Below are 27,015 nucleotides of genomic sequence, written 5' to 3'. Positions count from 1 at the left end.
CCCTTGATGGGTGCCTCCTTGCAGCTCTGCAATGCCAAATTCCTAGTGCCCCAATTCCTCACCCTCCTGGGTGTTTCTTTAAAGCCAATTTCTGAACTAAGCCATGTGTGCTGAAACAAGCCTGAATCTTCAGCTGGAAACTCAGTTCTTGTAGTTGGGGAGAAATTAGCTTGTGATCTGAAAATTTCCACCACCATTTTTTCTTATCCCTCCCTCCTGCTGTCTCAGCTGAAATGGTAATAGGGCCAGAGAGCTCTGGAAGCCAAGCAGGGAGGTTTCTAATAAAAAAAGGCAAACAAGGATGAGGTTCCCTTGATCTTTTTTCCAATTGCTGTGGATACTCAGAAACATAAACCCTCCCAGCATAGTTTAATTTTCTCTTAAGTTCTATAGATTTCTATGGCTGCCTAGGATTAATTTGCCTCTAATAAATTCATGGTGTTCTTTATGGCTGAGGCAAAAAAACTATCATACAAATGGGATGCTCTCGGAGCAATGGTGAAATGAGCTTTGAATAACACCTAGAAAGATCTATTTGGAAGGTGTTCCACTTTTCTCTGAATACCTTTGTATTTCAATGTTGTTGTTAAGAGAATAAGACATCTATGGACCAAACCATTTTCCAAACATACAGAAAATGTGCCCTTTCCTTAGGGTTCAAGCAGAAACTGAAATCAATGCTTAATTTTGAGGCAAGGACCTGCAGTATGTACTGCAAGTTGTACTTAGGGACAAAGCAAACAAGCACTAATAGTAAAGGGGAGGGTGAAAAACTAGTTATTTTTCAACTGCACGCCTTGTTCAAACATATTTGCCCTCTCCCCTGTATATCTAGTTACCCTTTATATCTTGAAAATGTGTCTGTAAATACTATTTGTCTGAAACACCTCCAATTGTAACTCAACCTTTCTCCAGCAGAATTATAATCGATGACTATTCTGATATTTGCTCATTTACATAATGGAAAACTAACATTATCTCAACTATAACTTACTGTTTTTTAAGGGAAGATTCATTGCTCAGACTACTTAGATACTGAGAGATGCAGTGCATTCTTAGCAGAACAGACTGAAAAATTAATGTGATATTTTAAATTATATTCTTATCGTTAAAAGGACATGGCTTAAGATCTGATTAAGTATACACAGTCTGGAAGAAAAAAGACAGGAAGGAAAATTTTGTTTTCTGGTATTCAGTTTTTCTCTGAAAATCAAATGTTTCTCTTCAAAAAAAGGAGAAAAGCATTTTTAGGGATTTCTTTGTATTTATTCTCCATATGATGGAGAATTTTGACCATTTTCTGTCAGGCTCTCTCTGTTGTCTTTACTAGCTGCAAATAGTTGGTATTTTACCAGATTAGACACAGTAAGAAGACAAAAATAATAGAAGGTAGCAATGTATAGTAAGGTCCTAAACCATCTAAAAATATGGCAGCTGCTGTTACAGGAGGCCTGATGTTGGGGCAGATGTAGGACTACTGCTGCTCAGAGCTGACCAGGACTAAAAAAAGCAGAGGATAATTCTGTGAAGTGGTGAACCCAGTTCCTTTTCTCAGTAGCAGTTTGTTTTAAACATGCAACGTCTTTAAACCTGCATGAAATTGCACAGCAGATTCCCAAAGTAATTCAAGAAATTGTCTCTCCTCTTTTATCTTGAGTTGCTGCACGGTGGGCACATCCTTCCCATTCCATAACCAGGTTAAGAGATTCAGGTATCAGCTCTGCCTCAGCAAGATGGAAAGGACATGTTCTTTGCAATTGTCTGGGCCGACACTGGGCTCCTCACTCACCTCTCCCCCCCACCATCAATGGCAGTGTCAAGCCAAAACCCAAAAGCAGGTCTCATTCATGGTTGGAAAAGGAGGACAGGTTGCACCTATACAGTAGGGTGAGAAGGGACAGCAAAATCCCCAGCACTCATTCCAGCTCCCTTCTGCACCCTCCCATTACTGAGGAAGATGGTCCTGACCAAGCTGTGGAGCCCACGTGAGGAAACCCAGGCTCCGGTTGTTCACAGGGTCAGGTTGCTCTTGCACTGGGGGCTTCCCTTTTAGGGTGGATTCTGTGGCCATCTTTTCTGGGATTGGCTATGCCACATAGCATATGACTGGGTCTGGCATGTTGCACCCATCATACCCTCGCTGCAGGGCAATGTGAGGTGAGGGAGCAGGCATTGGGTTTCCTCAAGCATGGGCTCAGGCTTGAACTGTGTGTGCAGTACAGATCTAACCGGTGGCCTGGGATCCTGTAGAATCCAACAGTCACAAAAGCTGAGGTAGGAAACCCCTGCCATGTGAATGCACGTATTACTGTGAGGGGAAGTACTGAAGAAGAAGGGAAAGAAAAACCACGCTTAGCACTGATCTCGCACACCCACCTGAATATCATGTCTCACAGGCAGGGCTAGATGAGACAGGAGTGAAGCACGCCTGGTTAGGATGCTTTAAACCTCACCACCCAAGAAAACCGGGTACCAGGTTTTAGTGTCAGTAAGTGAATGCTCCAGGATGAGTATAAATGGAAATGTTCTCTTGGGAGAACATCAGTTGAAGGAAATGCTTTCAGCTCAACAAAAAACAGTGGATGGCTTTGCTTCACAGTGCCAAGGAGCCAAGTCCACAGGAAGGAGACCTTTATGAATTGCTCAGTATAATATCAAGCTCACGCCTCCACCACTCCAGATAACTGCAGACCAAGACAACACTTTTAACAAAAGGCCACAAACTCTCTTCACTGCAAAAGTGATAATCTTCAGGCTTTCCATGACCTCATATGAAGCTGAGTTGACTAATGTGCATTAGGCTGGCTCTGGGGAGTTGAGAAGCACGGCTGACACAGTTATAATTCAGCCTGCCAAATGGAATGAAGAACAACAAAGATTTAAAACTTTAATTAAAAATCTTGAAGCAAGTAAAATGCCAGAGAGAGTGGTAACTCCTTTACAGGGTTGTCAGATGGGGATTTCTTTTGGTGGGGAGCAGAGGTGCTGCAAGCAGGAAGGAGAGTAGAGATATGCTCAGATTTATCTGCAAATGTGTACCATATATTCTAAGATATTGAGGAATGGTTTTTATTAACTGCTCTTATGAAGGGAAAGATAGTGAAAGAATCTGAAGGCACTACCATTACACAACTGTCTGATCTACGATGTTAATTCTGTTGCACAACCCTGCATAAAACTGAAATAAACACAAACAACATGAAATGCAAAAGTCTTCTGGTTGTTCTTTTCTGGTGTAAACTACTTTAGCCTGGGAAAAAGACAAGAACAAAGAGAAAACCAGACTTCTCAGATGAATGTGCTTGCATGTCATCTATCCCATTAAAATGATACTAAGTTATGGTGACATGAATGTTTTATGAAGTATTAACAAAAAATATTTCCTGGAAAACCCGAAGGGACAGCTTAAATGTCCATCTTCAAGAACAAAGTATTCCCAAATAAAGCTGCCTTATCTGTTTATTATGCCTTTAAAAAGCAACTTATACAGCCCCTGAACCATGAAGCAATATTACCAGTGAGTCCTCTCCCCCTCTTACAAAGAGATGAAGCAACTGTGCTTAGATTCCAACCATAAAGAAGGTGTCAGTAGTTTAGATACATATCTTGAGTCAATCTGAAGGCCTGTGGTTTATTTTGCTACACTAAATAGTTAATAGTGTGTCACTGCATTTGTGTTGGAGCAGGCTTTTACTGGAGTTGCAGAACAGACAGTGGTAAGTGCAGATGTGGCAGCTTCAAAGGAGCAGGGCCACAGCCGACAGCACTGCTGAGCACGGCAAGGGCCAACCTCAGCTAGAAGCTGTTTGCTTCTCTCATCTCTGCAGGGCACAACACACACTGTTACTGTTCATAAACCTGGAATTAACCCATTTGAACATTCTTTGCTTCCCCTCACAATTTCCCCAACCAAGAGCCTTTTTCATGTAATAATGAACAAAAGGAACCCTTCAAGTCTTGGCTTAATCTAAAAGTCTAGTGGCACTACTCAGGCAAACAAAGGAGTTTTGTCTGCCAAAACTTTACTTTTTGGTTGAGATAATGTTTTGCATATTTCTCTGAGGCACTTCACATGTTGAACTTCTATTTATTAACTTATGATTGCATTTCCCTGTGAGCTCCTCAAGTACATAACATTCCCCTATAGATGAAGTCACTGCATTTCGAAGAGATGAAGACTCAAATTCTGAAAAGCACAGAAAACTTTGCACACTTTGTTCTTTCACCACCTGGCTAAAGGAAAGCCCTGACACCAGTCTCCATACATTGAATCTGTATTAGCTGCAAATGCAAGGTGCTGCTGGAAGTCAGCTCCCAGAGGTGAATAAACCTGTAAAAGACAACTAATCCACTGGAATCACATTTTCAAGGGAAAATGTCCTACTGAAAGAGTGTGGCCAGCAAATGTTTGAGCATGACAAAGAGCGAAGGTTATCCTAGCACTTTTTAGGCTTCCTGTGATGTTCCAGACCACTCTGGTCTTATTCCTAAGCAATGATCTAACTAGAATGACCGGTTGTCATAGTCCTGCTCTGATCTTTCCCGTTACTCTGCTAATGATAAAATAGCTCAAGGAGTTCTTTGTTTACAAAGCAATATTACTGAGGCAATTACATATGAAATAAGTCTCCCAGAACTGCTCTTGTACACATTTTCTGTAGCTTGGAGCAGACATCTCTGAAAACATCTTCTGTGCTGCACAGTGAACAAATACTGCATTCAAGCCTTCCTTCATGCTACAAGTCCCTGTACACATTTGTGATTTTACAACTAATCATGCAGCCTCCTTGGTGTCATCCTAATTGGGAACATTTTTTGTAGTATACATAATGATGGCCAAGCAGTTTCCCCAGCCTGCCCTTTCCACCCATATGTTCTCTCATGCTGGCTGAAGAAGCTTCATGGGCAATATCTTGAATCACTTGATACACTTGCAACGCCAAGGGACATCAAAGATGTTCATCTCCATTCATCAGTCAGTCCTAACTGATATCTTGAGCCAGGTTAGGAAATGGCTAAGATAAATCTATATAGTGATCTATTCATCATCTGCACTCAGGAACTTCCGTGTATTTTACGGGAGGAATTTGTTTAAGGTATGCTCTTATCTAGGAGAATTTGTAAAGCCTTAAGAAATGACATATTATATGTTTTTAAAAGCTCCCTGATTTTATATGAGCACTTGAGATACTATAATCTGTGAATTTATTCAGATTTGTAGCTCAGCATAAAGCTGTCTGGTTTTTGGACAGCCCTTTTGATTTACCATCCTGTGGTGAAATCACTGCAGGAATTTGGATAAGGTCCAACTGTATTTGTTTAAAGTCCTGATCATGGGGCTTTGGCATTCCTAACATATCCAGCAATCATTTGCTTTTAATTACCGTTCATTTCAACCATGCAAGTAATGAATGTGGCTACCACATCCAATTTACAGGCTGTGTAAACTCTTGAGCTGGGTGGAACTTTCTTCTATATAGAGGTTTAACTATAAATTTAACTCAAAATGTGAATCCTCTTAACTTATTTTAGGCAGGCCTGTATAAGTCTAAAACATAAATAAATAAAAAGGAAATGAAAAAAGCCTTAAATGAAAGATTCCACACAATACACCTGATTCACTTCAGAGGCAATTTCCTGGCCTCCCCAACCTCTTGGTATGACTGTGGAAACCTTAAAAAAACAAGTTGATTTAACGTTTCTATTTATTCATGGTGTCCAGTTTCCAGAGGAGTCTGTGACTTGTAGTTTTAAACTCAATTTAGCATTTAAACTCATTTTCAGCTGGGTCCCAGTGGAGCAACAATTAGAAAAGGAAAAGAGTTCAAAAAAGAAGGGTTATAACCTTTCAACGGTATGTTTGCCTGGATCCTTTTTTTTTTAAAAAAAAGCACTTCTGTTACTATTCTTCCACTTGGCAAACACTAGGTCAGACAGCTGGATTGAGAACCTGCTGGTATAGAGAACTTCATGCTTAGGTACAAATCAGCACCCAGGGATCTTTAATGGCAGCTAAGGCAAAGGTTCATTTTTCAGGGGTATTGCTGTTTATGTCATGCTGAAAGCCTAGTATCAGCAGGCCCAGCTTCTCCTGAGAGAAAAGAAATCTCATGTCAAATCTGTGCATGGGGGACCCACTAGAAAACATAAAGAGAAGCTGCATTGTTGCACACTCAAAACTTGTGTTAAACCTACACATCTTTTGCCATTGAAGGCTCCAGCTGAGACTGGTGGTATCCCAGCAATCCAGATGCTGTATATATATATATACATATATATATATGCGCTATACATACATTGTGGGAACCAAGCAGACCATGGAGACAGTGTCTGCAGGAGAAAAAGAAGTAATGTAACTTGTCAGAAGTCATAATTGGCCAAACTCGGAGTGGAGCAGTAGCCTGCAAGTCAGGACCTGGGGGCCCCATTTATTAAACTACTCAGTTTCACCACGGAGAGCTGGAATCTGTATGTATTTTGGTGTACTCCGAGTTAAGCTGTGCTTTCTACAGTGTCAGCACTTTCTGTCACCATTAGTACTGTTACGAATGGGCTTCCAGTGTCATAAATTCAGCCTCAATGATTCAGGCTTGCCAAGAGCCGGTTACCAAAAATCACTTTTCCTTTCCCCCAGTTCTTGTAAATATATGACATGGAAGTCTCCCCTGTGATCCACACTGCAGGCTCTCCCGATTGGAGTGCTTGGGACCATCTGGACATGTGGGGCTGCAGGATAACAGTGTGTAAGGTGACTCAGGCAGGCAGGCTGAACCTCCTCTTTTCTTCCACATAGAGGTGTCACCCACTCATGTCAGAATGGATTGGATCATGCCTGAAATATTGGGATTTGTAAACATAAATGAGAGCATCAGTGCTCTCATTGTTTATTTAGCTAACCTGTCCAAAGAAACAGGCCTCTTATGCAAGATTTGATCCCTTGAATTTGAAAATTGTATTTTAAAGGGGCTATATTTCAGAGGGAAAAAAAGATGTTACAGTAGCAGAATAGACAGGCAGGAGAATCATCACCAGTTTGTCCTAAAATTACAGCGGACCTGGACAACAAGCTTAATTTCATAAAGCTGGCTGAGAGTATATTGGACTGTTCTGACTGTAATGAAATTACTACAAGGTGGAAGTGTAGGCATTTACTATGTTATCTGTCAGCCCATAATAAGACAAGTAGATTAGACCAGAAAAAAATACTCAGCTACAGTGAATTAAATCAAGATTTTGTCTCTGTTCATGTGGTCAGAAAAAGATGCACAATATTTTCTAGAACAGATACAATATAGCTGGTGTCTGAAAATTTCTATCAGCAGATACCTTCAAGGAAGAGATTTAGCAAAGAACCCTCACTCCCAAACAAGTAAAGTGAGTCGATGTGCTTGTTTAATTAATTAAAGAAAATCAAAATTTTGATGAGGATTGTGTTGTGGTTCATCTGCTGCTCCTGAAACTCTCTATTTTGGGAAGATAAACAGATTTAAAAAGAAAATTTAAATTTGCCTGTGGTCATTTGAAGAGAGCATAAGAATGACAGAAATGACAACAGTTTTGATACAGAAACACAGTTGACTGTAGATTAAAATGATATCTAGGCCAGGCTATAAAACAATTAATAAAGGCAGATCACAAAAGGTCCTGAACTATTAAAATTTGATATTCACAGGAGGCAGACACAACCCATGGTTTTGAATGGCAAGGAAAGCCAAGGCTTTTTCATCAAAACTCTCCCTTCCCCTCTTGTGTTTCCTGCTATTGCTGATAAGCTGTAGCTGATTTTTGAACCATTCGTGACTAGGTGATTAAAAATGGTGGTAACGCATTAGCTGGAAGTGATGCTGTGGCAGCGCCCAGCTGGTGGCAGTGGTACCTGGCAATGTGGTTCCAATTGCTGCCTGCCTTTGAAATGTCACCAGGAAAGATCTATAGACAGCCTTCCTGTTATAGGCCATCAGTGTCTACTCCTCCTGTTTGAGTTGTATTTAGCTCACTATGGGCTGATCACTTCCCAGTGAAGTGGAGGGCACTTTGAGGCCCCTCTGAAAACTGAATTATCAAATGGAATTAGAGCCCCATTCAAAATTCACCTGTTTTTCATTTCATTAATGTGTATGCCTGCATCTGGATCCATGACCTGCACAGCCCACTAGTTTTTTACCCTTCATGCTGCCCCTTCCAATTTCCTCTTCTCTTCAGGTTATGGATCACCCAACCTTCATATGCTGATGGAATTCAATTTCCTCTCTCCCTGGCACTCCCACAGCTATACAAGCATCCACTGATGCCTGTTCCTCTTCTCCTTTCTCAGGTCTGTATGAAACCTTCTTCTCAGCTGCTAGCCTACAGCCACGGTTCTGGCCAGCCACTCCAATCTCTGCCTACAAGTTTTTGATTCCATCTTCAGAGTGGCCTTATTGGCCTCAGTTCACCAGACTACTTTTTTGCATATTTGATGCAGTCACATAAACCACAGCAAAGTTACTATTCTCACAAAATAAGTTCTGTGATCTTTTGTTAAGTGTAAGGCTGCAACGGACCACTTATATGTGCTTATATATAAGCACATCTACATTTTAGGTTACACTACTCAGAAGAACTGAGTAATTTGGGCTTTGCCACCCGTATCTCAAAAAGAGGGCATATATACACACACACACACACTTACCTTGGCATTTTGAAGGGGAGGTTGATAACTAGAGGGCCGATAGTACCTCCTCTGAGCAGCATCAGTGTGAATGTCTCCAAGGAATAGCTCCTCCACAAGGTGGTCTAAATTGTGGTGCAGGTACTGCTTCTCCACACGGATCAGCTGGAGTTCGTGCATGGCAAAATTCAGAGCTTTGGTGCATTCACAGCCATTCTCTTCTCTCAGCAAATCGTAACTCACATCCTGCTCCCAGGGGCTGTCTTCTGGGATAAATCCAGGACACGTGTGGTTCACCAACTCGCTTAATCTTTTGGCTACTGCTTCGTTGTGGCATATGATCTGTATGTTGCGTAGCTGATAGTCAGCTTCAGTGCCCCCTCGGATGATCCAGGACGCCTGCCGGAGGCGTATTTTGCCACGTATAACTAACGTGTAGATGGGGTTTGTGCAGCGATTGCCACCATAATAGAACTGGTAGGCCTTGAAAGTATTGTTGTGGTAGAACCTGTAAGATCTTGTGATGAACTCTGGGCCTGCTCTAACTTCGCAGCTGTTGGAAGAAAGAAAGAAAGTGTGGAAACAAAATTTTAGCAAGGTGGCACATCATGTACACTACAGGCAACAAGACCCGGACCCAGAGACACCTGGGTGCTAATGCCCCCCTGGCATGAATGGGAGTAAACAGGAACTAGTCATCTGTGGCCTGCTGATTAATCAACAATTCCCTCTGCTGTTATTAATGTGATCATAACTAAAGGTTTTATCTTCTAGGTTTAAATACTTCGAATCATGTTTTGCTTTTTCTTTTTGTTTAGGACCACCATGTGAATCAATTCTTCACTGAAAAAAGTAGCAGCCTTTTAAACATCTATTCCCCTCTTTTGCATGGTAGATTTAGTAGAATGACTGATAACATCAGAAAGTGAAGTGCTGTATGTCCATGGAATAGAACAAAGAACTGGCTTCTAAGCTGCAGTAGAAGCTTCTCAGTGTGAGTTCCATGAGCTCTGGTCTGCTGAGGACATGTAGGATCATGTCCTCAGCTTTCCCACTCAAACATTCAACAGGGCTGGCAGCTAACGCAAACTTCTGATGTTAATGCAAAACTTCTACTTGGCTTGAATTTGGACCATTCAGGGCGGTTTTTTTGTTGTTTTTGTTTTTGTTTGTTTTGGTTTGGTTTTAGTTTTTGTTTGTTTGGTTTTTTTGTTTTGTTTTTTTTTGTTTGGTTTGGTTTTTTCTTTTTTTTTTTTTTCTGAAGGTGTAAATAGCAGTTAAATTCCACTTCCTGTAGAAAGCCCTTTTGTGCCTTCAAATTTGTTCCCTTTGTCATCTCTACACTGCTTAACATAAATAGATTCATAGAATCATTGAGGTTGGAAAATACCTCTAAGACCATTGAGTCCAACCATTAATCCAGCACTGCCATGTTCACCATCAAACCACATTCCAAGGGCCACATTCACATGCCTTTTGAACTCTTCCAGAGACAGTGACTCCCCCACTTCCCTGAGTAGCCTATTCCAGTGCCTGAATACCTTTACAGTGAAGAACTTTTTCCTAATGGGGCCCCTGGTGGTCTAGTGGTTAGGGTGCAGGACTCTCACCGCTGCGACCCGGGTTCAATTCCCAGCCCCCCAGGCAGATGGAGCTCGTCAGCCCTGTGAGGCAATCCATCTAAGAGAAGGTCACTCTAAACAAACCTACGTCCTGGGGACCTCACTGCCACTGTCCAAGCTTGCTCGACCCCGGTAGATGAACCTCAGGATTAAAGGGTGGGCTCAGTTCAGCGCACGCTGGGTCTCACCTAAAAAATCCACTGCGCAGGCTCGAAGGGTCAATGACCTTTCCCAAATCTTTGCTCGCAAAGACTGGCCATATTATTATTTTTCCTAATATCTAATCTAAACCTTCCCTGGTGCAACCATTTCCTCTCATCCTGAAATACGCTCTGTTAAAAAAACCCCAGTCTTTCCTACTACAAGTCACTTCAAATGAGGATGTGAATATTGTCTGCTGAGACACAGGAAGTAAAATGGCTCTCTCAATTACAAGTCATCATGTGTAAAGAGTTATAGAACTAACGAAATACAGCTTCTTAATAATTTTCTTTTGCTAATAAAACCTGTGCTAGACACATGCTCTGGAAACAAGTACTCATTCAATGGATCTAATGCATGTAGACAAATACAGTACAATGTTATGTTTGAATAAGCATTCACTTTGACAAGTTGGTAGGCTTCTTCCTATTCAAAGAGAGATTTAAAGATATTTCACAGCATGCTGTTTAAAATCCAGATTATAAATTGATTCATCAAGACAGCTTTATAGCACGCTATTCTAATGTACATAATGCTACTCCTTCTCTTTTTATGCATAAGCATATAGAGAGCATCTGGAATTTAGAGCATCACCATATTAAAGAAAGTATTTCCCCTGCTGCTTAAAGTGGGAATATTCACCCTTCCCTCTCTGTTCCTTCACCCTCTTCTCTTCCCCATCTCCAGCATCTTGTTTTATCTTTCCTTACCCAGTAGAGACCCAGTGGCCCTCAATATTGGGAGGCATCTGCACAGTGATCCGAGCTCCATTGTGAAGGTGTTTCAGCATGTGATGACACTGTGACTCCTTGAAAGCCCTCCACGCACTCTTCTCCAAGGACCGAGGGTGGGACCTGCTGTCTGGGTGAAGAAGAGCAGAACCTTCTCCCAGCCCTGTGATAGAAAGTGTAAATTATATCATTAGACCCTGCTGAGAAGGGCTTCAACATGATAAAAAAGACTGTGAACATCTTGAGTTGAACAACATTTGTTTGGGTTGTTAAGTTTCTGGACAAATACTGTTTACATTTATTTTTCTCGTCTGAAAAAAACTCACAGGAAGCTCTCCCTTTCTGTCAGACCACTAATATTCCACTACATAAATTTGCTTTACGAAATACACTAGGGAAAAGAGCTTGAGCAAAGTGTTGTGTTTCCACACCCAGGAGATGTGGCTCTGAAAATGAATTTTGTAGACACCTCTGTAATCTCTGGTCAGAACAATCAAAAACCCGGACCTTCAAACTCTTAGAAAGTTGCATCCAGGTCCGGACATAAACTTTGCGGTTTCAGCCCACCTCTAATTTGAACGCTTCTATAATAAACTTGCAAATAAAGACTACTCTTAAAAGTCAAGGGAAAACAGATATTAAAAGCAAAGCCTCTGCACACAGGAAGCCTCTGTGATGTCTGAGGTGGTCAATTAAAGGCAGATTCTGCTATTTTTATTTTAAAGGGGAAAAAGAATTTCAGAAGCTAACTTTATCTCCAGCACACAGTAATTTTGGTTTCTAGTAATGTATACATGCAAAATCCACCAGCATGCTCTCTACGCAATATTAATTTAACAAAATGAATACATAGCTTGAAAAGGAATGTGTCTTTACTCTTTTAGGCACAGCCTGCTCTTAGATATGTTTGAAAACATGGATCAAAAGAAAAACACACATCTAGGAGTTAAAAGGTGACAAACCTTACATAAAGTGTTGGAAAATGTGTTACATTGCCAGAAGGAATATGAGTACCAAAGAGGGCTAGAAAATGGATATGGGGTGGATGGAGCAGTTCGTTGAGTGCCTGGGAAGTTTGGGCAGCCATCTCAGGAAAGGGGTGTCTTGCTGAACCATGCTCTCAGGGGCAGCATCTGGGATTGATGCCCATCTTTTCTAGTCCCTTTTTAGATGACCAGGCTCAAAAATTGCACAGTTGGGTATCATCAGTGTGTGGTGCAACCCTACACCGTGCCGAGCCACCTAAGACAGGATCCTACACTTTATGTCCCAGACCCCATGTAACACTTGGGCAAATGCTTGGGCTGTGTGCAGCATCACTACAGAAATTACAAAAAAAATAAATCAGTATTATTTGGTGTTAAGTAGGCACTGTCATAAACCTTTGCCATTTCCTACTCCAAAAAAAACCCCACAAAAAAACAGGTGTCAGTGATTCATTGTTGGCTAGGTCTTAGATCTTCCAGAACAAACTTGGGTAACACCTGGGAAAATGGCATTGCTAAAAATATAAATACATGTCAACCATTTAAAAATGGCAATTCCTAAGCTAAAGAGAGTCAAGGACTTATCCAGTAGACAGGGTAAAGAACAACCAGAAAGAATACAATAAATACCTGAATCTAAACAGTGCTCACCACCAAATGATTCCAAGATTTAATGAGATTAATGAATACAACCTCACAAAGTCTACTGGAAAATCTGGTAGCTTTGTTGCAGGTTACAAACAATTCTTCGATGTGAATGAGGATTTATGGCCTTGCTTTCTAAATGGTAATAAATACTAGGGATGCTTTGATATTTGAGCATGCCATCTGAGATGCCCTTCCAAGAAGCTTGATTTTCAGGGGGTCAGTATTTCTCCCTTTCTGGAAGTCAAGGCTTCTCAGGTATTTCCACATTGCTGAGCAGAGTCACTCATGTTAGCACCAAACCACTCCTATTCTGCAGCCAGAAATGGTAAAGCAGCATCAGAAATGGTATGGCCAAGGTAGGGTGATGCTCTGCTTGAGCTGACTACCCAGGCTCAGAGCATCTTTTGGATCAGAATTGATGCCTGCAAGGTACCTGGCAGAAGTTGTAGCCACCAGTGCTAACTTTCAACAGGATGTCTCCTGCAGATACATTTTCTCATATTGGAAAAGACTGAAAATTTACATTTCCTCTTGAAGTTGTTAAGTATTTGAAATCTGCCACCAAGAGGAGGTTTTGAAATTGTTCAAGTGACTATTTCCAAGGCATATTTATTATACTACTTGCTTTTAAGCAGTTTTATTTTGCCTAGCTCATGTCATATGATTCATGAATACGTGAATAGAAATGATTTATTCATGTAAGCATACTTGGGCATTTAATTTCTTCAAGCAAAAATCCTTCTGTAGGAGGATAGCATCTTATATGTGCACATATCAAAGAAGAAAACACAGTGACCACATTAGACATTCTCAATTATTCCCTGAAGGAAATAATGAAAAGAAGGAGTTTTTGAAAAGGAGTCAAACTTTATGTGGTATTATACACTATCTTCTCTTTGATAAAGTTTAAAAAGCAATTGTGTCCCAGCTTTTCATGTTACATGTACATAGTTCTGTCTGCAACTTGAAAATGATAAACTGCAACCAGTGAACAGAAGGGGGAGATTTGCATCAATAGCCCTAGAGACCTGTACCTGAAAAGGGGGTATTTGTTTGGGACTCTGTCCATCCAACTGTGACAAATGAAGGCAAGAACAAGTTTATGTAATCAAGACCGGCATAAGAACATAATGAAGGCTGCAGAGACAGAGGGAGAGATGTAGAAAACACACACAGAGAATCATAGAATGGTTTGAGTTGGAAGAGACAAAGTTTATTCAGTTCCAAACCCCCCGACCATGGGCAGGGACACATGCTACTAGAGCAGGGCCTTCTCTTCTCCAGGCTGAACAACCCCAGCTCTCTTAGCCTGTGTTCATAGGAGAGGTGTTCTAACCCTCTGATTATCTTCTTGGCTCTCCTCTGGACTCGTTCCAACAGGTCCATGTCCTTCTTCTGTTGGGGAACCCAGAGCCGGACACAGTACTTGAGGTGGGGTCTCACCAGAGCAGAGTAGAAGGGCAGAATCACCTCCCTCAACCTGCTGGCCATGCTGCTTTTGATGCAGCCCAGGATACATTTGGCATTCTGGGCTGCAAGCACGCATTCCCAAGACATATTGAGCTTCTCATCAACCAAGACCCTCAAGTCTTTCTCCTCTGGGCTGCTCTCAATAATGTTAAGCAACATTACATCAATAGGACCCAAATATCAGAATATGAAATACAGTGTAAAATTAAGAGACAGCTATGTGACCTTTACCTATGTTTGCCTTGCTAGAGCAAGGAAATAGTTAATTTACTTCCTTACAAAGTAATCATTTCAACACTTTTGTAATTACTGACATATGCCTGTAGATATAACTACCATACAAAGGAGACACAACTTCCTCTTGTGCCATCTGCAGATCAAACACAAGACCGGCGATATGCTTCCCACACAGAGCAGTAAACCAAACACCATCTTCCTGTGTTTTTCCTCGCAACAGGTGCTCAGAAGCAGAGCAGTGTCCCCCTGCTCCATCCTTGGCAGTGCACACGAGGTTTTGTTCTGCAAAAATTAGGTCCTGCAGGGATGATGTCACTAATTTTAAAAGATCCATTTGGGCATGTTAAATGGGACATCGCTGGAAGACTCAGCGTTAAAACAGCCATTCACGAAACTGGGAAAAGGATTTCATGAGTCTTTAGAAGCCCACTTTGGAGCATAGATGCAGTTGCAACATAGTTGGAGCCATTACTTTCATTCAAGAAGATCCAAGTCCGCTATTCCCTACAGCACTGACAGATGGTAGGTTTCAGTATGTCCATGACTGAGCATCTCAGACTCAACTGAGACTTTCTCAGACTCTGACTGACTGTTTAAATTTTTGTGTGTTATGAAGGAATCTTACCCACTTGTTAAAAAAAAAACCCAAACAAAATCCACACACCATAAAATTACTCAAAAGTGTGACAGACTTCAAACAAACAAACAAAAAAATCTCTGCACGAGACCAACAGCAATAATTTCGTGAAGCCTGTGGTTGGCTCTCATTTTAGTTAGACCCCAACCAGAGATCATACGATTGTATCACCCACTCCATAGTGTCTGTTTTCACAAAGGATCAAGTCCAAAAGGAAAAGGAAAATTCCAGAATCCATCAGAAATGCCAGGTAGAAAAACAAAGCAAAATAAAACCATTTTATGATGAGCTGATATCCAGCTTCTCTTTCAAAATCAAGCTCTAGCAGTGTAGGTCACAGCTTTAGCATGAAACTAATTGAATATAGCATGAGAGGTGCTACAGCTCACTGGGGATCCATGCCCAGGCCCTCACAGATCACACTTTACAGGGGAAGAATGCAACATCCATCTGAGTGGGAAAGTGGAGGTCTGTACAGCTGCCACTCCGGTTAAGACATGGATAGGAGCATGCACCACACCAGACAGAGGGCTTCAGGCTCTCAGGTTCGCTTATAAACCTCTATCTGATGTGGGAACAACCATTGAAGATAAAAATAATTGTTAAGGGAAGATAGGTTACTTTCAAGTTCTTCAAAGATTTCTGCACATAGCCGCGAGTAAAATACAACTCTTAAAAGGGCAATCTGTCGGCAGCCCGTTACCCAAACGTGTTTCAAAAATGGTTACAGCAAAGCTTTCCACCAACATTTCTGCAAAAAATTGCAAGCTGCTAGAATAAATGTTTAGGTTTTCTTTAAAATAGTATGCAAAATAGTATGCAAATACAATTGCAACAAAGATAACATTGAGTTCAAGCAGAGTTGTGCTTGAACACAAATAGTTTTAATTTAATTCATGCCTAAATACCCTGGCCAAATTCTGTTCACAGCTATGCCAGACTGCTAAAGTATAAGGCAAATAATCTTAAATATTAACCTGTTTAGATTTTATCAGTTTAATGAACACCTCTACCAGAATCTAAGCCATGGCTTCAAACATGTCCAAGTGTAGCACTTCAAACCAGTTTCAAAGCTACCAGGTGTTCAGCAGGTTCATCCTTCGCTAAATAGGAGAATATATGTTACCTGAAAGTAGGATTCAAACCTGGATTTAGGCTGGGATTGCTCTGCAGGAACCACTTCACCTTTCTTTCTTTCTTTCTTTTTTTCTTTTACTTTCTAGCAATGTAAATACAGACAAGCACAATTTTATTATGAATTAAAAAACCTTGAGTGATAGCACAAATTCAAAGTATGTGATAGCTTCATCTCTGACAGAAACATTTTAACATTCATGCTTTACTCCTGCAGCAATCTCTTTTCAAGTTAGAACTTGTCTGAAACTTGAAAAACCTCACAACAGATAAAGAATAATTGGCTGGATTAACTTTATAGCTCTCCTTATCTGGGCAGTTGCCCTGCACAATTAAATAAACAGACATTTGGATTATGCTCTTTCTTGATGTGGGGTAGTGTTAGATAATGCCCATGACAGGCCTTTAGCTACAGTAAACTTACATAATTGCCATGGAGAATATAATGTCCTGTTACCAAGCCCTGATCTGTGTTTACCAGTGTTTTCCCTGCACTTGAAACTTCAAAGAGTCCTTGAAGGACTGGGACCTAAATTAGCAACTACAAACAAAAGGGTTGGGAAAGGAAAGCCGGGTTTTATGGCCGTGGAAGCAAACAGGACAATGACTTCCTTTCACATGTATCTGTTGCCTCTCTTGTGCATACAGAGTTTCCACATAACGCTTCTGAAGAGACACAAATTGAATGTTTCAGAGCATGGAAGATTCTGAGGAGAGATCTAAAGTATGTTTAGAAGGTACAGCTAAAAGGTAACTCCCCCCAAACCTGAAAGGCCCATCATAGAGTCCCCTGTTACCCTATAGCTCAGTCCTTACTCAATGCCCCATCTTGGAAGAGGTCAGAGAACCAAGCACCAGTTACACAGCCCATAACCTCTGCTTAGTTGAAGCTCTTTAGGATGGCTGCTGCTACCCACGCAGGGTGAAACAGCACTGCCTAGAGTGTGGGCTTGTTTATGAAACCCTGAAGGGTTAAAGCTCACCACCCTTCAGGGCAGTGGGAACTCTGCCACCAACATGAGTGGGTGCAGTGCTGGGATGTCAGTGCAGTTCAATTTCAATGGTAGTTTGGCCTTGCCCCCTTTGAAAGAAACATCTGTCAGAAACATCTGCCCTGTCCTCCACCCACACCCTGGCACTGGGATTTATTCCAGAACTGCCCCTAACTTCAATGGGACTTGTGCCTGAGTAAAGACAATGCTAATAATCCTTACTACATATAATCCTACTCTCTATCAGCCTTGCTTAAAGCATCATCTCTATAATGAAATATTACCCTTGATTTGACTAGCTAAAGGTATTTGCCTTCAGCGTGGTTGAGGCTAGTTTTGGGCCTCATCACATGGCAGCCGACTTCCTACAGACACCCTACAAAACACAAAAAAAATTACCCTTGCTGTTGATGACATCTACATCTTGCCACTTTTAGCCCCCGGTCAAGCTACAAAGATGAGTGAAAGAGTTTACACTGACAAAATTGGGAACAAAATTGAGTCCATCTTATAACTCTCTCTGCAAATGCTAGAAGTCTTTCTCTTTATTGTCTTCCAGATTTTGAAATGTGTTAGTTAACTAAGGGAACAGATCACATATGCCTTTTGCACTGAGTACAGTATATGTTCATTTTATAGCTATGGGTATTTATATCTTCTGATGTATTTACTTATTACTTTCCTGAAAAGGTTTTGAAATAAAACACTTCTATGTAACTAACTTAAACAATATTGCCAGAGAACTTTTAAAAGCACAAAGTTTTGCTCTGAAAAGCCCATCAGTCTTGTCTTCATAATCTTTATTAGTACCATTTCCATGATGTTATCACCTAATTGTTTTAAAAAGTTTCTAATTCATTACTCTAAGAGTAGCATAATCGGAAATAGACTAAAGTTTCTTTTTAGCATCTGCATTTGTAATAAAAAAAGTTTACATTTACAAAAGAAATTAGCCAAATTTGTTTTGAATTCACTTGAACATAGCTCTTATTAATCAGGTTTTCTGGAGCTGAATGATCTTAGTGTTTGACATCTGAAACTTCTGTGGCTTTTTGTCTAAGCAAAGAAAACAGTGATAATGGACAACTTCCAGCTGCAAACCTTTTTTTTTTTAATGACACTATACAGGTTTTTGATGAATGAGGACAAGTTTTTCCAAATTTTGATTCAGTGATGTTAAAGAAGGCATTTCTTAATATAATGAAAGCAGAAGCTTTAGCCTTACAGGACATTTTAACTTGCTTTACAAAGCTTTAAGCCCTAAAAATCCTTAAACACCCACCCACACTCACTCAATTTTAACCCTTAAATTGCCACATGCAATAGAAATGCAAAAAAGAAAAACATCACATGCTGTAAAGAGGCTTAACACTGCAATTCCCTGGGATTGGTGGTTATTCTTACATATTACCAATTCGGGCTAGCCGCTGACCCAAGGATGCTTCTATTGACTCCATGGCATGGAAAGAAAAGCTCTTGACTGAGTTAATTCTAACAGGGTAAATACATTTACATGCACTACATTTCAGTGCATTATATGCCACTGATATATTTTTTCCGAGTTTGTAAGAGCACGGTAGTTTCCAAACACTTGCAACTCTGATCAAAACTGTGCACTGCTACATTAACAAGGTATTTGTCTTTATATACAAGGTGGAGAGTTATATATTCCTACAAGAACTCAGGTTTATGTTATTTGGTGAAATATAACTGCAGATGGAAGAAATAGATGATTTTCCTTCTTCATCCTCTTTTGGCAGCTGCTGTTTTGATCTGATCACTGGCCCTGATTTGTTTCCTGCTCCAGCCAGGGTTCAGCTCTGCTCTGTAATTCCAAGCAGATGAGCCAGAGAGTCCAACCCTGTAATTACACCTCCTCTCTTTACCCTCTAACTTCAAACCTCCCATTTCAAATTCTACATCTCAGATCACAGAGTTTTAAAGAACACCTCTGGCATCCCGTCAGGTCTGGATCAGCTAAACATGTTTCTGTGCTCTCCAGATTTCATAGCTGAGCTGTGAGAAGGGTATAAAATCCCCTCCTGGGGAACAGAGTCTCCTCCTGTTTCTTTCTCAAAACAAAATACACCATCAGAAGCCCATGCTCTTTATTATTTATTAAATACCATCTGTGTGCTTAGCACTTGTACAAACATAGAGAGAGAGAATCCCTGCCCCACAAAATCAACCCCAGGAATAGCTTTGAAATCCTTACCCCAGCTCACAGATATCCCACTGATTCCATGTAGGTCACTTGCATTTTAACAGTTAAAAAAAAAAAAATCCTGTTTTTACAAGCTTGGGGTCCTAAGAAATTTAACTGAAGAATGCTGGATGCTACAAAGGACTTCAGAATTAGGAACACTCTTCAAAACGATGCTATAACTGAGTAGCTTGAGTCACACTTTCAGAACGATATCGCACCCAGGTTTTTCAAATCTGGCTGCCAAATGTTAGACATACCTAAGCAGCTCATTAAACAGCCTCCTTTTCAAAAGTTCCTCTTGAAGAACACCAAGTTTCTGGAAAGATGGGTTATTTAAGTGCATAAAAATCGATTTACAAGCTGAACTTTTAAGTTTAAACAGGATGCCTTTTCTCAGTAAAATTTTGCCTTCTGTGCAGTTTCAGAGATGTCAGCCCAGGGCTAAACTGAGAGACTGTCAAAGTGGGACTGTGTGCAATAACACCCGGAGTCTCTGTGCTCTGCAGCAAAACAATTTTAGTTGGGCATAAGACCCGGCGGCTGGCACACTCTGCTGCCGGAGGCTTTCCAGATAATACCTCCATGGCAAAAGATCTCTTCTCAAGAAGCGGTGGAACGCGGACCCCGCAGGGCGTCTCGGCGAAACTCCCTGGAGTTCGGCAGAGCCAGCCCTTGCCCGGAGGCGAGTAAAGAAACTGTGCGTGAGGCGCCCGGACCAGCTGCTCCATCCAAGCAGTCACAGGCGTGCAACATAATCCGCCGACACTCACTTCGGAGCGGGGCTCTTTAGGCGCGGCTTCACCCACCTCGGTCGGCCGCCGCTCCGCTGCGCGGGGGTCCCGCCAGCACAGCGCTGTAGGCAGAGCCACCGAGGTCTCGCCATCCACACGGACCGCTCCTCTGCCAGGAGACAGGTCCAGTCTGCTCCCCGTGCCGAGCATATGGGACCCAGTGCTCACGGCCACGACGGGAAAGCGCACCCACCCGCGACCCTCTGCCCCAGCGAGGTTTTGGGGCAACCTCGCAACCCAGCCGGCTTTCCGGGCCACCCCATGGGCCGAGACCCGCAGGCAGCCGCCCCGCACTCACCGTGCAGCAGCAGGGCTGGGAACAGGTACCGCATCAGGCAGCCGTACGGGGCGGACATCTCCCCGCCTCGCAGCGCTCCGGCCGCCGCCACCTCCCGCCGCGCCGCCCGCGCCTCAGCGCCGCCGCGGGCAGCCCCCGGCCCGGCGCTGGGGGGCAGGCGGCTGGCGGGGCCGGGGGCCGCCGAGCACCCTCCGGGGCCGGGCGCTGCCGCCGCTCCCCCTCCTCAGGGCTTCCGCCCCGCACGCCGCCGCCTCCGACCCGGCAGGGCTCCGGCTCGGCCGCCGCTCGGTGCCCAGGGATGCCCGCTGCTCCGCCGCCGCTTCCCCACTCTTCTCCGCGTAGCGCTACGACGGCTCCGCTTCATATTTCCCCTTCCAACAGGAGGAGGAGGAGTGGCCGGGAGGTGGGGACTCCTCCCGGGGCGGGGCGGGGTGGGGGTGTCTCCGCCGCTGGGTTGACGGGCGCCCCAGGCTGTGCTCTTACGGGGGGGGGAAGGGACGCTCGGGATCGGCTGGAGGGAACAGAACGGGACGGAGCGGGCACCGGGCATCCCGAGGGCTGTGCGATCGGGCGGTGGGCGGGATGTGCCCGCAGGGTGCTGGAGAGCGCGTGGGAGAGGGGGCTGGAGGTGGCTGGTCCTTCCGCGGCGGCCGGCTGGGAGGTGCCGACGGGGTTGCGGCTCCCGGGGCCGAAATCCCGCTTCCTTAGCCGTGCGAAGCGAGTCTTTGCCGCCGCGACCGTAAGCTGGAGGGAAAGAAAGTTCGTGTGCGTCCTCTTTTCGAAAGGAAACCTTTGTGTGGTTGCTGTTTTCCACGTAAATCAGGCATTTTAAAAGCTAAAAATGGATGTCAAGGATGCCTTTGGTGCTGCACTCTCCTGCGTGCTTTTCCCCATGTCTGTTGATTAGTTTTGCTTTTTTGTCTAGTCTTGGGCCCTGGTCATGCAAACACTCATGCAAAACTTAATGTACATGTGAGTGACTCATGTGCCTGAGTTTAAGCACAGGACTTTCATTATTGATACCCTCTGGACAGGGACATCGTGTTTTCCAGCTTGTGTTTGGTCTCGTGGGCTCAGTTGTAGGGCCTTATGGCAAGGAATGTGTAACAAATTGGAGGAAATTTTGAGAAAATCAACATTACTGAGTTTTGAACAGCTTAACTGAGCTAAAGTGTTTACACGCTGTGTGCTTAAAAAGAAATACAAACAATGTTGATTCCTTCCAACTCTCTTGAGAGGGAAGAATAAACTTCTTCCTCACTTACATAGGGAGAAAACTGAGACAGAAACACATAAGCGATGAGTCAGAGTTAGCGCTCTGGTGCCTTGGATTCTCAGTGTTGCGCTTGTGCCTTCACACAAATGTCTTTCAAGCCAGAAAGGATGGTTTCCGGAGCACTTGGTGGCGGTCTGTACAAGCCTGTAGTGATCAGATATCCTCTCAGTGACCTGGATAGAAGTTGACAGAGAAAAGCAACATCCTTCAAGAAACAGATGTCTATGAATATAGTTAATTAACACTGGATAAGGCTGTAGAAATATCCTTACCCCACGTTGCTTGCTCATCATCAGCCAATTCCTGTAGATGCCACAGAGGTGTTTGTGAGGCGGGTGTGTGCAGGGAGGTGATTCATGCCATAGATGCAGTGCATTAGGAAAAAAGCATTGTGTATACACCTGCCTGTTGTCAGGACTAATCCAGGGCAAAATTCTGATTTTGCCACTTGTAACAATCCTGCAGTGGCAGAGACACACAAGTAGTTTTTCTTCATCTGCAGGTTCAGTAAGTGAATGCGGTGAGCAAGAAAAACAACAATGTTCACTCAAAATGCAGTACAAGCATCTATGTTTCTTAATTATGAGGTCCCATGATGTGCTTCAGATCTGCATGTGCCAGTTGCCTCTCCTAAGAGAAGTTCCTGTCAGGGTTATCAGTGACATAAAAAAGAGTGTGCAAATGGACATTATAAGGAGCAGGGAAAGGCAGTGTGTATGGGAAAGCAGATTGCCCTGTTGTTGGCCGTGAGCACCAGATTATTGCTAGGGAGTCCTGCCTGGTGGAAGAAGTCAGCCTAAAGAGTCTCACATGTTTGGCAGGCGTACAGGTAATATGGCATGTGTGTATCTTAATGTAGTTCACCTGCTATTTACCTAAATATAAAAGGTAGGCCAGTGTCACTGTGAGCACTAATGAAGGGCTAGTAGTTTTGAAGTATAGTTGTGTAAAAGTATAATTGTATAAAAGCAGCAACATCTGAAAGGAGAGGCTTTTTCTGTTTTACCATCCGCAGATCAAGCAACATAATTATCTGCAAAAAGATGAGGCTGGGGATCGCCTGAGAAAAATCATTTCTCCCAAAAGTCAGTTATCTCAGACGCTCGTGGTTTCTCCCCTGGGAAGTGACAGCCCCCATGATAGCATAACAAACAGCTTTTCATAAGAGGAAAGGGCAATGACTTCTCCACTGGACAACTTGGTAAATTAGGCTCCACTTGTGATTTACTATCAGTGCAGCTTCAGATGTGGTAATAAAATAAAATGAAAACAATACCCAGTGGGCTCAGACATGAAACAACTTGCTAAAAATGACACTTTGTCTTTTACTTGTATTCTATTTTCTTGTTTTTGTTATTTTGAGGATATGGTTTTTTTCAGCCTGATGTATGATATTTTTTTTAAATATCCTCAGTCCTACTTGTTTCATTACTGTGCCCATGTTCAGAATGTGCTGTAATGGGAAGCAGTGACAAATAACAGCTCTTTGCACTTTGATCTAAGCAGCATGTCACATCAGTGCTCATTAAAAAGTGTATTAACCAATCCAACCATGACTTTCTGAACTTGGGCTCCTGGGGTGTATACTTAATGTAGGTATAATGTAATATCATTTACAAAGGCATCTCTCAGCCGTATTTTCAAAAATACCGTAGAGGTCAAAGCATTTCAAAAAGGAAGTTGTCAGCAGAAGTTTGCACAGAAAGGAGCTGTGTTAAAAAAAACCCAAACCTGATGGGAAATGTATTTTGTGGCTGGGGCCCTCTGCAAAAAGTATTAAAATAGGAAGAAAACTAACTTGTTGGACTTGTTGTGTGACACTTCAAAGATCTAGGCATATCAGCATAGCACTTGTCTAACTAAAGTGCTGACTGGTTGGCTGGCTGCCAATGCCAATCTGGTAGTGAAAGATATTTNGAGAGAGGGGATGGGAAAGAATGGAGGCAGAAAGCATTTGGGACACTTTATGCTATGGAGAGGAATGAAATGGGGCAGCATAGCTATGATTTGCTAATGGCTACATTATGTTTTAAAAAAGGCAATATGTTCTTTTGAATAAGTCAAAGGAGCGGGGTGTAAAGATTTATTGGAAAGGAGCAGAGTGGCTAATTCTCAAAGAAGAAAGCATCTGTCAGATTTCTGTTTGTGAATTGTCCATGACAAATTAATCAAAATAAAGGATGATTTGGAGAGAAGTTTTCCTACATATCCAGCTTGAGTTAGGCTCTGCAAGATGAGCTTGGAGCCTGTCCGATACATAGAAATAGTCACTGTGTGGCTACTTGTTTTGTCTTCAGCTGCTAGAGGGAGAAGTTAATCTTTTTTGTGATGTAAAACAAATGGTGATTGGTTTGTTTCTCCTTTTAATTTGGATTAGTTTATGGGGGTATAGCAGGTTTATCCATTACTTCCTCTATCAGTTTTATATATTTAGAGTAAGTTGTTTAAGCTGCTGATATTTTTCTTATTCTTTGTTAAAAGAGTGATTGAAGGAACCTTTGGCAATATTTCCTAGGTGTTTGTGTCCCAGATTGTGCGGACTATTTCACTTGCCCCTACCAGAGATTTGATCTTTGGTACAGATACTGAAGCCAATGGAATTTTATGATTGTTTTAAAGGATGTTGAATCTGGGTTTAGTTTTCTCAGGCATGTACCTGTGGTAATGCTCTCCTGCAAACCATGGCTCTGAAATGGTAGAGTTTGCTGCAGGGGTCTATCCTTTATTGCTTTTCCTTTTTTTTTAGCTAGATAACTAGTCTGAGAAGTATATTTTGTAAATGAATTCATTGTAGTTATTTAAGACACAATAAAATGAAGTCCTGTTATCTAGTAACAAACATAGAAAATATAGACCAAGCATAGTAAAAATGAAGTTATTGTGGCCATTGTCAAGGTAGGTTCTTTTCCCCCTCTTCTTTTCAGATACACACAGAGACATGCATGCACAGAGGCAAACACGGAGCCCATCTGCTAGAATAGACTTTCTGGTTTCACAAAGACGAGATTGTTATCTGGAAGGTTTTTTTTTCAGTTTTCCTAGAATCGTTTGAGAAGTAGTTGGGAATAAAGTTATAAAATGACATCAGAGTAGACCTTGAAGAGCTTGGGCCATCCCAGAAAAGAAAATAAAAGAAAGATGTAAATAATTCACACAAAGCAAATGGCTTTCCACAAAATAAGCTCTCTCCTTCTTGTTTCTCCACTTGTTTCCAGCATTTAAAATGTGCTTGTCATTTGATTGTCTCTGTGTAGAATTACTTTACTACAAGCATGAACAATTTCATGGTGCTGTTGCTGCAACCAGACCTTTAGGGCCAGGTCCAGCTCCCAGTGAGCTTGGTGGGGGTCTTGCCATTGACTGTAGCAAGGGCTGGACCAGGCCACGGATAAGGCTGTTGAAAACACCAGCTGGAGCAGCTAGTACTTGTATGTTGATGGCATTCATCTGGAAGCACAGCAAACAGGGGCTGAAGGTATTTCTTCATCCAACATATGTATGGGCAGCCATCCTAACCCTCTCCAGCTTTGCCATCCATTCCTGGCACTCCAATACCATGGAAATGAGTGTGGTAAAAATGCCTCCATAAATGTTGTTTATGCCTTCTATTGTTTGCACAGTGGCTCTCTGATGTTGTGACTTAAAAAAGAGCAAACCGCTTCACATAGCTAAACCAGCAGATTGAAAATCTCTTGTAGTCTGGGCAAAAATGCCCTTCATATATCTTGCTTTGCAGTGCTGTGTAATCAGTCAGAGAAAGGACGATTTCCGTCACTGAAGAAAAAAGAAAACTTCTGGAAAAGTTTAAACATACGTAGAGTGTTGTTCATTACTGCTTGTATTTTCTCAGACTGAAATTAAACTTTGATTTTGATTAATTTCTTAGAGAAAATGGAAGTTCTGGCAATTATTTATAAACTATCCAAAGAAGCAGATTTCATATCCAAACTGAAAAATGGAGTAACATGACCTGCTAAACTTGTGTAAGAGTCTCAAGTAGCGTCTAATGCACCTGGGAGCTACTTTCTTAGTTTATATTATTCGGGTAGTCCTTTTGGGGCCAATGCTTCTCCAGGTTAATAACATCCTTGGGGAAATGGGATTTTCATCCCTCACAGATCACTGCCAGTGGTCTTTGTTTCACTTGGTAAAGTTCTGCAGCAGGGGAGGGACAAAGAGTGGGAAACTGAACCTGTTCTAGGCAGCCCTGTTAGAGCCGTTCCCCAGTGAGGAGAGGAGGAAGCCCTCCTGCCCTTCTCACAGCATCTGACCTGAGTGGCCAGCTGGACCAGATGGAACTTGAGTGTTGCCTTGAGGGAGCAGGTGGGAAATTTTCTCTCATGGTTTTGTTCAGTGTTTGTATTTGGTGGTGATTCTCTTGTAATGTGCCTTAGATACACAGATGACCAAACAGAAGTTGAAAGTATGACCCTGTCTCACAGTACCCCTGGATTTTTGTAGCGGCCCTTTGGCTGGCTTGTATCCGGTCTCATTCTTGTGCTAAGGTTGGTTTTTTCTCACTCTGATATTACAGAAGCCTCTTTCAATCTTGATCTTGAATTACAGTCTTGGCATTCTGCAGGTATCTCAAACGTACCCACACTGCAAGCATTTTTTCTTTGTTCATTAGGAAGCTGACTTTTGTTCAAAACATTCACCGAATTTTAGGCTCAGGGTCCTTGCTTTCAAAACCACTCATATGTTCAAGCACAAGTCCATTTTATCAAAGCTCATTCCCAAAGGGGGCTAACCAACATCTTTCAGCAATGACATAATGAAGGTGTCATTGTGGCCACCAGTGGCACAATTGGCTTCAAAAAAATATAAAAACATATGTTTTCCCAAGTAGTTTGAAAATAAGGAGAAGGGACAAAAAAAAAGTGCAACAAGAGGTCTTGGAGAGTTACCATGTATAGTCTCAACAGCCAGTGTGGAACAGAAGCCAGGGACAAGCCTCTGCTCTGGTTTGATGTGCCAGGACAGTGCAAGCCACTTGGTTTCTCAGGGCCTCAGTTCATGAAGTTATCCACAGATTTGTTCTTTTTTCCCACTGTTAGGGAAACTAAAAGCAATGCTTATACAGTATGAACTGTAACTTAAGGTAGGAGTTGACTCACAGATAGAATGGCATAAAAT

General features: G+C 42.3%; 1 protein-coding gene across 1 annotated transcript in view; it reads right to left on the bottom strand.

Annotated features, from left to right (window-relative positions):
* APCDD1 (APC down-regulated 1) overlaps positions 1 to 20,691 on the bottom strand; it is a 28,462-nt gene extending 7,771 nt beyond the window's left edge. Inside the window, exons 1-3 of the mRNA XM_017819419.1 lie at positions 20,604 to 20,691; positions 11,184 to 11,367; positions 8,672 to 9,203 (exon numbers count right to left, since the gene is read on the bottom strand). Of these exons, the coding sequence (XP_017674908.1) occupies positions 8,672 to 9,203; positions 11,184 to 11,367; positions 20,604 to 20,661 (774 nt within the window). The 5' untranslated portion in view covers positions 20,662 to 20,691. The remainder of the gene's footprint in view (positions 1 to 8,671; positions 9,204 to 11,183; positions 11,368 to 20,603) is intronic.
* Between the last annotated feature and the right edge of the window lie 6,324 nt (positions 20,692 to 27,015).

The sequence above is a fragment of the Lepidothrix coronata genome, unplaced genomic scaffold (assembly GCF_001604755.1).
Source record: "Lepidothrix coronata isolate B3197 unplaced genomic scaffold, Lepidothrix_coronata-1.0 Scaffold75, whole genome shotgun sequence".
Classification (NCBI taxonomy): Eukaryota; Metazoa; Chordata; class Aves; order Passeriformes; family Pipridae; genus Lepidothrix; species Lepidothrix coronata.
The sequence above is the reverse complement of the archived record's forward strand: the minus strand, read 5'-3'. Positions and strand labels throughout refer to the sequence as shown.